This window comes from Convolutriloba macropyga, chromosome 8, assembly GCF_964194025.1.
Source record: "Convolutriloba macropyga chromosome 8, txConMacr16.3, whole genome shotgun sequence".
In the NCBI taxonomy this organism is placed as follows: Eukaryota; Metazoa; Xenacoelomorpha; order Acoela; family Convolutidae; genus Convolutriloba; species Convolutriloba macropyga.
In genome coordinates, this window is record NC_134475.1 from 40,090,941 (window position 1) to 40,106,012 (window position 15,072).

Genomic DNA, 15,072 nt, shown 5'->3' on the forward strand with positions numbered 1-15,072 from the left:
GCTTACTGGATAGTCTGAGACATTGAAATGGTTCTGGAGATATTAAAATTTTGCAATTGTTTTTAAAGTTTGTGAATGTTTTTGTCCTTTTCTGAGTTTAACGATCTTTACTGGCCAACTAACTTTTTAAGTCTTTCAGATAGGTCACATGGAAGAACTCCAGAAACAGAAAAGTTTGAAATATTTTTTGCACTTCGAAATTTGGAAACTTTTTAATTTTGCAATTTTCAGATATTTTATGATTTTATTACTGACAAAGCTACAAAACTAGAAGTTCCAGAGTCGAATCTCATCATGGAAAATCTTCGTAGCTCGCTCTCTCTTTGTCGATGGGCGTTTCTTTCCTTCTCGTGTTCACGTTTTATCTCTCACACTATCTCTCTCTCTCTCTCTCTCCGTAACTCTTTAGTTGGTGCCGCACATTAGCTGCCGTAATGCTGATGTCATCGTCTATTACCCTCATTAACGGTGAATTATTGTAAAAATGTTTTTATCATAAATGATTTTACTAGCTTTTTAGCAAACCATTCCTAATTGCTCTCAAACGAAGTCTGATCAATTATTTTAATCCAGTGGGCGATAAGTTCTCTTAGAGCCTATCAGCTTAGTATGCCAAGTATGCGATTCACAGAAACCGTTTTGGAGACTTATACTTATGGTGTGAAGGGCGATTCTTAGGAATTGATCCACCACCCCACCCCGCCCCCACATCCCCCACAATATTCGCGCATGCACATCTTTCAGGCCGTAAGGGCCGCGTGTAGCCAAATATCCCCCTCCGTCACCCCCCCCCCCCCACTGTTCACGCTCACCTCACGCTCCTTCAATTAAGCTAAAGCTAGCCTCACTAAACTGTTGCTAGCTACGGACGGAGTCAACCGCTCGCCGGTCGTTTGAGAGCAATTCGCCAGACGTTAGTCGGTTATGTTTACATATTTTTCCGTGACTTGAGCTTTCAAAACCGGATAAGCAGGTTACGCGCAGTGAGCTTCAGTTGCCCTTTGCTGGCTTTTTAATCTTTGAAATGCTTATAGTGTTGAACCTGCTGGGAAGGCCTACATTCAATGTGAAAATGCCATTTTCATGGTTTAAAAACTGAATTAAGTGTAATTTTAGTATCTAGCCGAATTTGTAGAATTTGCACCAAATAAAAAAATTGACCCCAAATAAAAAAATCTGTCAATTTCTATCTCTTATTAATAGCCGCCCTCATCTTCTCAGCCGGCTATTATAGCGCTCCTATTTTTTTTTACTTCGTCGAATAAAAAAATGTTTCGCTTTACCTCATTTTGCCGCCTTTTCAACATTTTGCGTGAAATCTTTTTGACTTCTCTAGGCTAGTTTCTCTCTTCTCTCATTCTGCTAAAAGTGATTTTGAACATCAGTTGCTCAGCAAAGCAATTCAAAATGAACAGTCAGTATAAAAAATTGAAGTCAGAAATAGAAACGGGATAAACCCATAAAGCCCAATTTTAGATGCCCGCTATTTGAACGTCGGTCCTATAAGTATTAGTTACCTCTCTCTAATGCTGATTGTTATTGATAGTAGCCCCTGTAGCCTCTCTCTAAGAAACAGAAGTATGTTCAACTACGAAATGCCATCAAAATAAATCGGACTTAAAAAAATGTTTTTGTACGAAAATCTTTTTTTTTTCAATATCTTCTGTTATTTCAATCCCAGTCATGCTTATTGGAATCAACGGCGGCTATTTTCCGGCAATCTGCCGGGTATGTTTTTCCTTCTGTTTCAATCCCGATGTGCGTCAAGCGGGTCAACATTGGCTATTTGCCGGCTATGTGTTTTTATTGGGAATCTATTGATTGCACTGAATTTTCTAGCATGCTTCAATGTAGCCGCTTCATACCACAGTCTATCATAGTCTTCGGCGTTCTAACCGTTTTCTGAATAGTTTTTCATGCTGTCGTTTATGATTCCGCCTCAGCTGCTTGCTCTCAGGACGCACTCGTTAATGGCAAAATATATTTTTCCGACTTCTGATCAAACCTGGTTGGGAGACAGTTTTCTATAACAAGTGGTAACGTTTTCGACCATTTCAACCGAAGTGTAACCATTATATAACGGATTGTAAGGATTCTTTTATTCCATTTGTTTCAAGGTCTGGTAAAGCACTTAGTTAATTAAAAATTTAACTGGAATGTGCATTGCTATTTTCACGTTTTTATCTATCTTCGCTGTTAAAACTAATTGATAGATGCGAGCTGCAACATCATTGCGATTTTGGTGGTTATGAGACAGTAATCTACTGAATTTAGAATAAGCCCATATTGATATTCAGCAAACTGTCCCGTTTCACCCGTCAAGTAAAATAAACGGGGAAGGGGGCTCAAAAAAGTGTGATAAAATGAGTTCGGTGAAATAAGATAGTTCATACAAAGAATTGGCGTCCACAAAACGTCATTCTTTTCTCTGGTATTTTAAGGCTAAAGGTGTATAAAGCTGTCGCAGGTATTGTCTGGAAATGTGACAGCTTTGCTTATAAATTGCAAATTGGTACTACGGATACATTTTTTTGCTAATAGGACGAATTTGCACGCATGAACAGCGTGACTATTTTTTAGGAACGAGTAAGTTGCGAGCGTATATGCACGGATACTTTGTGAATGTGCAGCTGTATTCACGTGCGAAGGAACAGAGCGAGCCATTCGCATATGAAGAGTTCAAACAAAAGAGGATCAAAGAGAACATCGAGAGCCAAAGAGCTGACAGGGTCAAGCTAGAGGTTAGTCAAATAGTATAGATTTTTCATTGCTACTCATGCAAGCCACATCTACATGCACCATTGTCAGTGCAAAAAACATGCCTTCAGGTTCACAGTGCTCATGAAGTTCAAGATTCGGGGAGCAGTTCGAGTTTGCTTTTATTGAATACACTTAGAAGTAAGCAAGAGACGACTAGTGCGAGATTGTGTATAGCACAAAATGCTCCGAAATGCGTCTCACGTTTTTCTAAAGGAAAAGGAACTTAGCTCTGAGAGGAAAATCTCTTTTCACTATCAATTTTGTAATAATTTTTAGCTGAATACTTAAGAACCGCCTATTTGATAATATTATACTAGATGCAAAACCACAAGCACTGTCATGTATTTTAAATATTAAATAGCTTTTTAATTGCTCTCAAACGAAGTTAGTCCCAATTATATTAGTCCTGCAGTCTTTTTTATGCATTTTTCGCTGGACGCTTTTAACATTTCGTCCTAAAGAACGTGATAAACAGGAAACGGCCGGAGGACAGTAAGTCACTGAGCAGCTGTCATAGAGCTCTGCTAGACTTTAAGTGTACAATTCATTGAAACTACTGAGAAGTCATAAAATTGTGTAAAAGGCATTTTTACCAGACAGTTTGCAACCCACCATCCCTCCACTCCCGTATAACACACCCCGACTGGATGCGGCCCCGTCATGCTAGACGCCCTAAACCCGAGCTAGCTACTACCAAAAGAAACCGCTCGCCGGAAGTGGGAGCTATTCATCCGTCGGTTAATTCCACAGAATCCTGGTTCAATAAGAGCAATCAGTCGCTTAGATATTTTAGCATAAACAAGCAAAGACTTATTTGCAAAACATATCGCTCCGATCAGCTTATCTACTGAAAATTGTTTGAATTAGTGGTTGGACATGTTCTTTACTATTCTACCAAGATTTCACAGAAAATGAAAACAAACTGAAAATTTTTTTCTTATTCTAAACCATTTTGAACTACTAACGAAGGTTGTAGCATTTATATCAGCCCTGTGTTCTTTTTATGCAATTTTTTGCTTGTGCAATTTGGGCATCAAGTTCTCTTAGAGCCTTTTGTCTTATTAGAATAAGTATGCAATTAACTGAAACTTCTGGCGACATGAATTCATGGTGTCAAGAGTGGTTCTTTTAGTTCTACTACCCCCTGCTTCAACCCCCACCCCTCACCTCACTTCACATCAGGCCCTTCTGGCCCAATCACCACCACGCCCTCTGCTCATCGTTCCACTCCTAACGCCTTGCGCTTGGCTCCCACGTGCGCCCTTCTCCCCTCCGCTAAACCAAGCCCCTTCAATCAAGCTAATACTAGCCTCCCTAAACCGTAGCTAGGTATTAACGGAGCCAACCGCTCTCCAGTCATTTGAGAGTATTCTCCCGACGTTGGTCAGTTTTTCTTATTTTGAGTATACCAGTCAATTACATTATTCGCCAATTCTGTAGACCGAAGACTTTAATTGCTTCTAAACAAAGTTTGCAGCAATTATATTATTCCTGTCGGTCTTTTTATGCGTTTTTTCGCTTAATCGATTTTTCGTCTGACGCTTTTGATTTTTCGTCCTCACAAACGAGATGAACAGGTGGCGCCCAGCGAGCATTAAGTGCTCTTAGAGCCTTTCAGCTCAATCTGTGTTGGAGACTTATACTTATGGCGTGAAGGGCTGTTCGTTCAAGTTGACGACCCCTCCACTATTGACCCCCTACCCCGCGCGCTGTTACCCCCAAACCTCTGTTGCCCCCCATCAGCCCTCGATGCACCCCCCCCCCCCCCCCCCCCTGTTTCTAGCTACTGACGAACAACCGCTCGCCAAAAACACGCAAATTTATATTTTGCACAATTTTTTCAAGCTTTTTGAAATTTTTGGACAATTTTATTTTGATTTTTTAAGCCCTAGGTGTCACCGAACCGCCTCTATGGTTTAATACTAGATCACTGCACAGTTTATAGTGGCAATGGAAAGGTTTTCGACATCACGGATCTTTTTTTTTGACAAAGCTCGCAATTTTTTTTTCATTTTTTTTTTACATTTGTCATTATTCAAAATTTCAAGACCCAGGGGCAAGAAAACCTTCTTAGGTTTTTTTTTGATAAGTTACTGAAAAGTTCTCAATGGCCATGGAATAGTTCTCAACTTTTCTATATCACAAATTTTGGCAATTTTTGATAACTTGCAATTTTTTTCAAGATTTTTGTCATTTTTGAAATTTTGTCATAATTAGGTTTTTTTCAGCCCTAAGAGCCAGGGAACCTCCTCTAGGGCTTGATAATAGGCTACTGTTTAATTTCCAGATGAAATGGAATGTCTTGCAAGATTTTAACATCATGAATTTTGACATTTTTTGACAATTTTTGCCATTTTTTTTTTTTCAATTTTTTGATATTTCATATTCATTATTCTGGTTTTTTGAACTTGAAGGGTCAAAAATCTCCGTTAGGGTTTGATAATACGTTATTGGATTGTTTTTCTCGGTCATTGATTAATTTTCAACTTTTTAATATTACAAGTTTTAGCAAGTTTTTCTATAAAACTTGCATTTTGTTTTCAAATTTTGGAAATTTTTTTTGTCAATTTTAGGTTTCTCTAGCCTCAAGAGCCACTGTTTTTCCTCAAGGTTTTGATAATATGTCACTGCATAGTTTATAGATGTAACGGAATGTTTTTCAAGATTTTATTAACACGAATTTAAGCAATTTTTAAATTATTTGCAATTTTTTCATGTTTTTGAATTTTTTCCTGCACCAGGGGCCCTGGGACTTCCTCCAAGGATTGATAATAAGCTGCTGCATAGTTGCTGCGAGTTAATAGATTGGTGATCAATTTTTTAAATGACTTCAGTTCTAGTAGTTTTTGGATAAATTTCAATTTTTTTTTTAATTTTCTGATAATTTTTATCATGTTCCAATTGTATGGATCTATATGAGCCAGTGAAACTATTTCATGCTTGAAACAGGGATACTGGATAGTGTCTTGAGATGTTTAAGTGGTTCTTAAGACATTAATAATTTGAATTTAAGCAGAATTTGTTTAAATTTGCTATTGTTTTCGCAAAATTTTTCAATTTTTTTTTGTCCATTTCTGTATTTAACGGCCATTACTGGCCAACGAACCTTTCAATTCTTGACAGAACTTTTAAGGCAAAAACTGGTTTTGAAGTTTTTGTACTGCAAAATAAACTTTTGTTGGCTTTTTCAGTTTTGCCTTTTTGCCTAATTTTGCCTTTTTTTAGTTTTTTAATATGATTTATTTACTAACGAGGCTAGAAAACTAGAGTTTAATCCCATCGTAGAAAATATGCCTCTCTCTCTCTCTCTGTGTGTGTGTCTGTTGGGTTTTCTTTCCCCACTTTCTCGTTCATCTCTCTCTCTCTCTCTCTCGCTCTCTCTCTCTCTCACTCTTTGTTGATGTCGCATTTCAGCTGCTGGTATGTGGCGTAATGTCATCATCTGTGATCCTCATTAACAATGAGTTATAGTGGAAATGTTCTCCTCATAAATGACTTAACAGGCACTAATCAGAAACTGTTTTGGAGACTTGTACTAACGATATGAAGGGCGGTTCTTAGAAATGAATCCCACACCCCCACCGCCCCCACATCAGCCCACAATTCACTTCTGCGCTCACCTTACGCCCCTTCAATTAATCTAAAGCTAGCCACACTAAATCGTGGCTAGCTAATGACAAAGCCAACCGCTCGCCGGTCGTTTGAGAGCAATTCGCCCGACGTTAGTCGGTTATGATTTAAAAATTAACACAGAATAAAAAGAAGTAATCAAAAGTTAAGAGTTCTATTCAACGTTGAGCCTGTTTTTACTATTTGGTTAGAAGTTCATTTCGTTTTACTTTGTTCATGTTTCCTCTTTTTACAGGATTTAATAAAGTAGTAATCAATTAAAACACGAGTGTCACTCACTGTTTCAACTGAATGGATTTTAAATTCTTTCACGCATTGAAATACGCAATGTAATGAATACGGTCAAATTCAAAAAGATCAAAATAAAAAGATCAAAAGGAAAGCGTTAAGCGTATAAAGCCCGGTCATTAAGTGATAGTGCATTAGGTTATCAAAGTTCCTTAAAACATTTGCTAGTTGGCATTAGCATTATGCTTCATTGGCTTTCAGTATAGGAGCTGAATTAAGTGTTATTTTAGAATCTAACTGAATATGCAAAAGTTGCATGCCAATTAAAGAAATTTTGACACTTCGAAAAATTCTGTCAATCTCTATCTCTTATTTTTTCTTTTTCTGTTTCAATCCCAATGTGCATCAAGCGTGTCAACGGCGGCAATTTTCCGGCAATTTGCCGGCTACATTTGCTATTTTATTAAATCGTCTAAATAGTGGAAACATGAATGCAAACAAATTATTTTAATTGAACATCTTGCCAAATAAATACAAAGAAAACATTATGTTGACTAGAACTCAAAGTTTTGATGACCTCTTAATGTTTTTGAGGGTTAAACGTAAATTTGAGCAAGTTTGGAAAAATTGACATATTTTGTACATTTCTGTGTAATTTTTTTTATTTCCAGCGTTTTTTCTTCGACTGCAACTGCTATTGACGTGGAACCCAGTGAAAAACTTAAGTTTGAAAGTCATTGGAAGTATCAGGAACAATCAACGAAATATATAATTGAAAAAGTATTAAGTCTCTTCCTCAGGATACTGTTTTTTATTGTTCTTGCGTCTAGTGTACTATATATGATCGATTCTTTAAATATTTTTCTAGAACGTTTCGAATATGAGCTAGGGAATGTGAGTTTCAGATTTAGCTTAAGTGCTCAATGAAAATTGAAAAATTTACGTACGTTTTTCAAAAACTTCTGATCTTTGTCTTTGATATTCCAAATGAGTTCTATTGATACCTAAAAACTTAAATACCTTGCCTAATCGCATATCTTAGCTTGCTCAAGCATCCAGAGAAGCCAGCACAAGGTGAACAAAGTAAAACAAAATGGCCCAGTTTTTTTCTCGTTCTTTAAAAAAATTTGTTTTTGAATTGTTTATTTGTCCATCAAGTTGTTCACCTTCCATCATATGTACTGTTTCAATTCAATTAAATCAGAGAAGCTAAGTTAAAGGTATCGTATAGTTTTAACATTTAATTTAATAATTCAAAAAAGGAAGTTCATTATTTTAATTCTAATTTCCTTTCTCAAAACTATACCGTCAGTTTTTCTAATCCCATATTTCATTTTTTTTGTGTTTCGGTGATATCAGAAACTTATTAAAGCACTGATGTAAATTTTCGTTATCTAGGAGTCTTTTAAGTTCTTGTCTTTTATGAACTTATTTGATTTTCACTTTGTTAATTTAGCAAGTTTGTGTAGTTTTGATTAATGAATAGCCGACGTCACCCTCTTAACGGGGCTCTCCTTCAGGCTCACCATCTGAAGCTCTCCTTTTCGGTAATGCAAACATAAGCACCCAAATTGATAGCGTTTTTTGCAAATATTTCGAAGTTTTTGAAAATTTTGTTTTTCGATCTTTACAGAGCAATTGTAGTTTTTAAGGCTTGAAGATGGGTTACTGGATGGTTGCTATAGTTGCTGGAGAGCCAAAATGGTTTTGAAGTTATTAAGTTCAATTTTTTTTTCGACTTGTAAATGAACTTTTGATTTCATCGATATTAAGGTGCCAATTGAGCTTGAAGATGAGTTTTTGGACAATTTCTTTGCGAGGTTTTTTGTCTTTCGGATACAGGTATTTGATACAGGTTTAATGGCTCCTAAAGACAAAAAACCCATAGTAATCTTCAAATTCCGTGAGGGTTACTGAGTATATTTAAAAAGCATAATTAGTGCTTTCTGTATAATAGCTTGAAGAATTTAGCAATACTATTTTCTTTTCATCTTCCAATTGGCCTTATGATCAGGCACTGTAGCGTTGTTTTTCATTCAATTATTTTGTATTGTATTCAGCACTTGCTATGTTGTTTAAATTCTTTCGATCACGTGTTTCGTTTGACATAAGTTATACGACTTTCATGTTTCAACTGTATGGGTTTTGAATTCCTTTACTCATAGAATTACGCAATGTAGTGAATAAGGTCAAAGTCAAAAGAACAAAATCAAAAGAATCGGGAAAAGCCCTGTCATTAATAAGCCTTTAGTTTATCGAAGCTCATTAGAGTGGTTGCTAGCTGGCATTAGTATTAAGCCTAATACCCTTAGTTTGAAGCTAAAGAAGTATTATTTTGGAATATAATTAAAACTGCACTCATTTTTTCACATAGAAAAGAACTATGTTATCTTTTTCTTTTTATTTTAACCTGATGTGCGTCAAAGGGGTCAGCGGCGGCTATTTTCCGGCAACTTGCAGGCGATATTTATACCTAATATAAATGATATAGTACTCTCATCACCCCAGCGCCCAATAGAGACAATTTTTCTTTTTTCTTTTTAGTTTTCCATCCATTTTTTTAAACCTGGTCTCATTCAATCGGCAGTCAAGTCGGTTGTTTTTTTTTATAGAATTCTATAGAACTTTTTTCCTGATTTTCGTTTTTCAGGAAAAATGAGTTTTTTTCTGAGCGATGCCTCGCATTTATATTCTACCGTTTTGAAAAATCGTTGGAACAATAAATTAAAATTTTTTGCAACTTAAATTGAAATAAGAAATGCGTAATCTTGATGTAATTTGGTTCACCGTTTTTTTTGTTTAATTGGTTCACCGATTTTGCTTAATATAAGAATATTGTTGAGACTAGTCTTAACAAAATCTGACTCATCAGATTATACTTATGTTTTTGAACTATGTTTGTTAATCGGTTACAAAATTTCAAGAACTGATCCCATGATTAATAGAGTTTCTTGCTAGTTGTTTCTTACCAGTGCTTTATGCTTTTGTGCACTTCAAGTACATTTATTATGTTTCAGAAACTTCCTACTGTGAACAGAGAGACGGCTGTGCGTCTGAGGACAGAAAAGGAAAAGGGAAAAGCTAAGGTCGGTATCATTAGCTTCACAGAATCTAATGCATTGAAATCATTTCCTTGGTTTTATCAGAGAAAAGCTCTAAGTATTTAAAATCCTATCGTTATAAGCTACACAGCTGAAATCAGTGGTTAATGTTCAGGCCACTGCTTTAATTTCAGTTTGAGCAATTCCTGTTTAACTATCGGGGCCTTTCTATGTAACCAATTTTAACAACAGCGTGAGAGCTCAATTTCTTGGTAGCGAATTTCAGACAATTTGCGTGACCCTGAGGTAACTCCGCTGATATGAAATGATGTTAACGGCAAATTTTTGGAGCCGCATGAGGCTATATAGCCGTTAACTTCAAATTAGTAATGACCACGAGATAACAGTTAAAATTGTTCTATTGGGCCTTATTGAATCACACTAAAAGTGTCTTTACAGGCCAAGAAAGAGGCGGACGCTCTCCTTACAGACGACAGATTTGCCCCCAAGTTCTTCGGAGACCCAGACATGCAGATTGATCTAGACAAGGAGGACGTGGAGGTCATGAACCCAACTATTTTAGCCAGGATGGTCCACCTTCAGCCTGCAATTGCTGAGGCCAATCACTTAATTCAGCAGGAAGAGCTCCAACGGGGTGCCAGGTCGAAGGAGTGGAGAGAGCTGGACGAAAATGTTACATTGGAGGTTAGTTTTAGTGCATGTTACTCGCGCACTGAGTAACGCATCAGCTAGTTGAACTGCTATTGTTTCACTCCATCCGCACTAATTTATCTTTATCTATGTGCTTACTATTAGGGCGCGTCAAAATAAAGGGGTATGTATCTTTGTAACTTCTTGTAATGTAATCGTTTTACTCTGAAAAATGGTTCTAATAGATGCTTTTTAGTTAAAATGGTATGACGAAATCTAACCCAATCTACCGCACTTCAGTGGACTAATTTTGGTGTTTCGTTCTTCAACTGAATAAGCGTTTGTAACGTGATTTCGTTTGTATGTAAAGTGATTTTAGCTGCGAAGCTATAAGCTGACCGTAGCTATATTGCGGTGTTCCTATTTTTACGACTCGAAGAGGAGTACGGGGTTTCTTGAGGTGAAATCTTTTTTGCGGAGCGAGAGAATTTACTTTTCATGTGCTCCGAACTTTTTGACTTTGAATGGTTTTTTCAACACGAAAGTGCATAGAGCTAACCATCTTGATTCTTTTTTTGGTCCATTTTGCTAATTTTGATTACTGTTGTTGGATTTTATTGTAGAAATGAAATGAGTTTTGATCGTGGCTGCAGTAATATCTAGCTCTCCGCAGTTGACGAAAGTGTTTTTGAGAGCACAATAATGGTCTTCAAAAGCAAAATCGACTAATTTTTCTCAATTTTTTGTTTTTTGTATTTTTAATAAATTCTTTGTTTTTGCAGCTTTGAGTGGACTTCAATGATCAGTTTATATGGCAACGGAATTTACTAACTCATGCGTTCTGTTCCTGTTTGTTTGACGTGAAGTGGTGTTCTTTTTATAAAAACTATATCTACGAAAGCGATTTTAACAATTTCTGTCCAATTTCCGTTTTCTTCTGTGGATTGTGGTCTGTTTTGTTGCAGTGATCATTTTTCAGAACCGTTGGGGATAATCAATTTGTGTTATTTCCAGTATTGGGTCGTTAAATTGGAAAAAAAAAATTGTTTCGAAATTCTAATGGTGGAATGATTTCTCGATGTTTCTGGCAAAGATTTCAAATGTGTTTAATTGTTAAATTTGTTTGATTGAGTTGACAAGGCTATTGATTGGATTTGTCTTGTTTTTTTAAATATTTTTTAATAGCCGCCCTCATCTTCTCAGCCGGCTGTTATAGCGCTCCTATTTTTTTTTACTTCGTCGAACTTTTTTTCGCTTTACCCATTTTGCCGCTTTTTCGACGTTTTGCGTGAAATCTTTTTGACTTCTCTAGGCTAGTTTCACTCTTCTGTCATTCTGCTAAAAGTGATTTTGAACATCAGTTGCTCAGCAAAGCTATTCAAAATGAACAGAGTCAGTATAAAAATTGAAGTCAGAAATAGAAACGGGATAAACCCATAAACCCCAATTTTAGATGCCCGCTATTTGAACGTTGTTCCTATAAGTATTAGTTACCTCTCTAATGCTTATTGGTATTGATAGTAGCCCCTGTAGCCTTTCTCTAAGAAACAGAAGTATGTTCAACTACGAAATGCCATCAAAATAAATCGGACTTTTGAACAAATGTTTTTGTACAAAAATCTTTTTTTTTTTCAATATCTATTCTTTCAATCCCAATCATGCTTATTGGAATCGACGGCGGCTATTTTCCGGCAATCTGCCAGGTATGTTTGTGTTACTTCCTGATTTTTCGATTCTTGCTTCTGAAACCTTTTTGTTTTGAGCAAGTTTTTGTGACTTTAAGTTCTAGTTCTTTTTCTGCCTTTATGCTTAAAAATTGCATCCGTTTTGTTTTAGATGTTTTCTCTGGTGACTGAAAAATGCAATTTGATGAAGTTTTCAGGGTTTAATGGACCTACTATTGAATGAATGATGCTTACTTGCAGAAGTTTCTTGAGACCTGGTTTGTTCTCACATAAGTTCTTGGATTGTAGTTGCAATCTGTGGCCTTCCTTAATTAATTTGTTTTGATCAAAGATTTCTCCCACTAAAGGTAACTATCTTTAAAGCTTTTAAGACACCGAGGAGCCGAAACCAATAAATTATTTTAATAGTCAAATTTGGTTTCGTTTGCATTCGCTTTTCTAAACTTTCATTTCTTTTCTAAGATCATTTGGCCTATGCTTTTCTAAGTTGTTTTTTGGGCCGCATAGTGAGTATCAAAGATTTGGTGTTCAAGACTGGCTCTGTGAAGAATCTTTAGAGCAGTTAACTTTTTCATGTTTGTCATATTAAAATGTTGCATTTTTCAACCAGAAATTATGTTTCTGATGAAGCAATAATTTAAGGCTTCAACAGCGTTCTTCTTGGAATCTTGGGGAATGCTTTGTATCGCTCAGAATCAGTTCCCTTTATTGAAATGTAGTCATTTTTAATGTATCTTTAAAGCTTTTAAGATGCCGAGGAGCCGAAACCAATAAGTTATTTTAATTGTTAAATTTGGTTTCGTTTGCATTCGCTTTTCTAAACTTTCATTTCTTTTCTAAGATCATTTGGCCTATGCTTTTCTCAGTTTTTTCCGGCTGCATAGTGAGTATCGAAGATTTGGTGTTCAGGGCTGGCTCTGTGAGGAATCTTTAGAGCAGTTAGCTTTTTCAAGTTTGTCATCAAAATGTTGCATTTTTCAACCAGAAATTATGTTTAATTGCTCTTGAACGAAGTTCATAGCAATTATTGTAAACGTGTGTGTCTTTTTTAGGCAAATTTTTTGCTTGACAATTTTGCGCGTTTCTTCTAGAACATTTTTTGACTTCTGAAGTGACTTTTTCACGCTTTCGTTCTTCATTTCTGAGTGATCTCCAGTGCTCCGAAGTAAAGCTGGTTGCTAATATAAAATCGGTTGCAGCATAACAAAATTAAGTGACTTGTAGCGCAGTGGTTAGTGCGGGTGGCCATGGATCGCGGTTCGAATCCCGGGGTCAACGTTTTTTGCACACATAAAGAAAATTGATCTAGACTAAAGACTATGAATTAAATGTCCTCGCCTGTCGTTCGAGAACAATTCTTCTCACATTTGTCGGTTTATGTTTCTAATGAAGCAATAATTTAAAACTTCAACAGCGTTCTTCGCGGAATTCTGGGGATTGCTTTGTATCGCTAAGAGTCAGTTCCGTTTGTTGAGAATGTAGTCATTTTTGCTGAGCATCTTAGTTATTTTGAATTTTGCTTGCTTTCATGAGTCCAATGCTAAATTGTATCTCCTTACATGTAACTTTTCAAAGATCTCATTAAACAAAAGCTTTGCAGAGACTGTTTTTTGGTAGCAAAAATATGGCTTTCGCTTCAATAATGTTTTTCTTAAATTCAAATTTTGCTCGATGGGTCTTTCCACTAATTTGATTAGAGTTGGAGCACGTCTATTTTCATTTTGGCGTTCTCCTGCAAGCGTATTGTTCCTAAGTTTGTTTGGGTCGCTTCCGGAATTCTACGTGCTTTGTTTTTTGTTTCGTCGTCTGACGCCCTTTTTTGTTTTAAATTTGTTCAAACTCAGCGCTGAAAAAGTCAAGTTTTCGCTCACTAACGGCTTTGCGCTCACTAACGGCTTTTGCGCGCGTGAGGTCACAAAAAGCTTTTAACGGGACTTACCTCACTCAAGAAAACCACTCCTGCTCTTTGAAACTTAACTTCAATTTTGGATTAGTTCAGGATCAATGAAGCCGTGTAATTAAGTTCCCTAATAAAAAAGTTTCTGCAGTTAATTTCAACAAGCCATATTAATTTATTGTTGAAATTTTTTTTTAATTTCAAGTGACGTCGATAAATTTTGTAACTCATATCTTTGTCTGTATTCTACGACCTGCAAGTCTGTTTCGCAGATGTTCTGGCAATCGGTGGGTATGTTATTATAATCGTACTTGATCGAATTTCTCAATTAAGGTCGAAGCACTATTAAGGTCGATTAGGAACAACTAGACTTTGATTGAGGTTAATAGAAATAGCTAACGCTTCAGGTTTTTGAGTTCCTAGCTTTCGAGAAGTTTTCTCGTGTGCTACTGGGGTAAAATTGCAGTGATGGGAAGAAAACGTTATGTTAAGGAAGAAACTTTTATCTTTACAATCAGCTCGGTTTGTAAAAAAAATCAAACCAAACTATATGCGATTACAGGAAGGAGTTGTTTCTGAGTCAGAAAGCAAAATTGGAAATGACTCGGAGGTGGAGGAAGGTGAAATGGAGTCCACAGACAGCGAGAGAGAGAACGAAGTGAAGCAATTGAAAAAGCTGGCTAAAATGTCAGCTAAACCCAACCAAGTCAAGTTCAGTTCTCAACATGCAAACGTGGACAAATCACCGAGAGCTCCAAAATCAAAAATTGTTAAACTTACGGAAGGCGAACAGAAGAGAAATAAGAAAGTTGAGATGATTTTGGGAACCAATGTGGCAGAGGGGGATTTTGTAGTTCCTGTCAGGTCCAAATTGTCATTGAAAAACCTGAATTCGTAAGTTTAACGCCATAGGGCTTAACAAGCGGTTTTATGAACCGTTATTGATTCATACAACTCCTCTATAAATTGACTGTGACATCCTATTGTTGTTATCATGCCGTAGAAATAACGTGTAGATTACACGCTTGGAACTTTTCAAGCAAATACTCCATTTCATGCAACAATTCTTGCGCTCTGCTCACTAATGCCCACTAATCTGGGATTAGAATGTGGCAGAAACCCGTTAGTCCTTTTATTAATTGCTCTCAAACGAAGTTTGTAGCAATTGTATTAGTCCTGT

At 36.5% G+C, this 15,072-nt stretch overlaps 1 protein-coding gene across 3 annotated transcripts in view; it reads left to right on the top strand.

Moving 5' to 3' along the window:
- Positions 1 to 15,072, top strand: part of LOC142344722 (nucleolar protein 10-like) — a 123,852-nt gene that overhangs the window by 87,082 nt on the left and 21,698 nt on the right. For all 3 annotated transcript variants that reach the window (XM_075396600.1, XM_075396599.1, XM_075396598.1), the window contains 4 exons: positions 2,581 to 2,741; positions 9,636 to 9,704; positions 10,119 to 10,364; positions 14,455 to 14,786. In XM_075396600.1, coding sequence (XP_075252715.1) covers positions 2,581 to 2,741; positions 9,636 to 9,704; positions 10,119 to 10,364; positions 14,455 to 14,786 — 808 coding nt within the window. The remainder of the gene's footprint in view (positions 1 to 2,580; positions 2,742 to 9,635; positions 9,705 to 10,118; positions 10,365 to 14,454; positions 14,787 to 15,072) is intronic.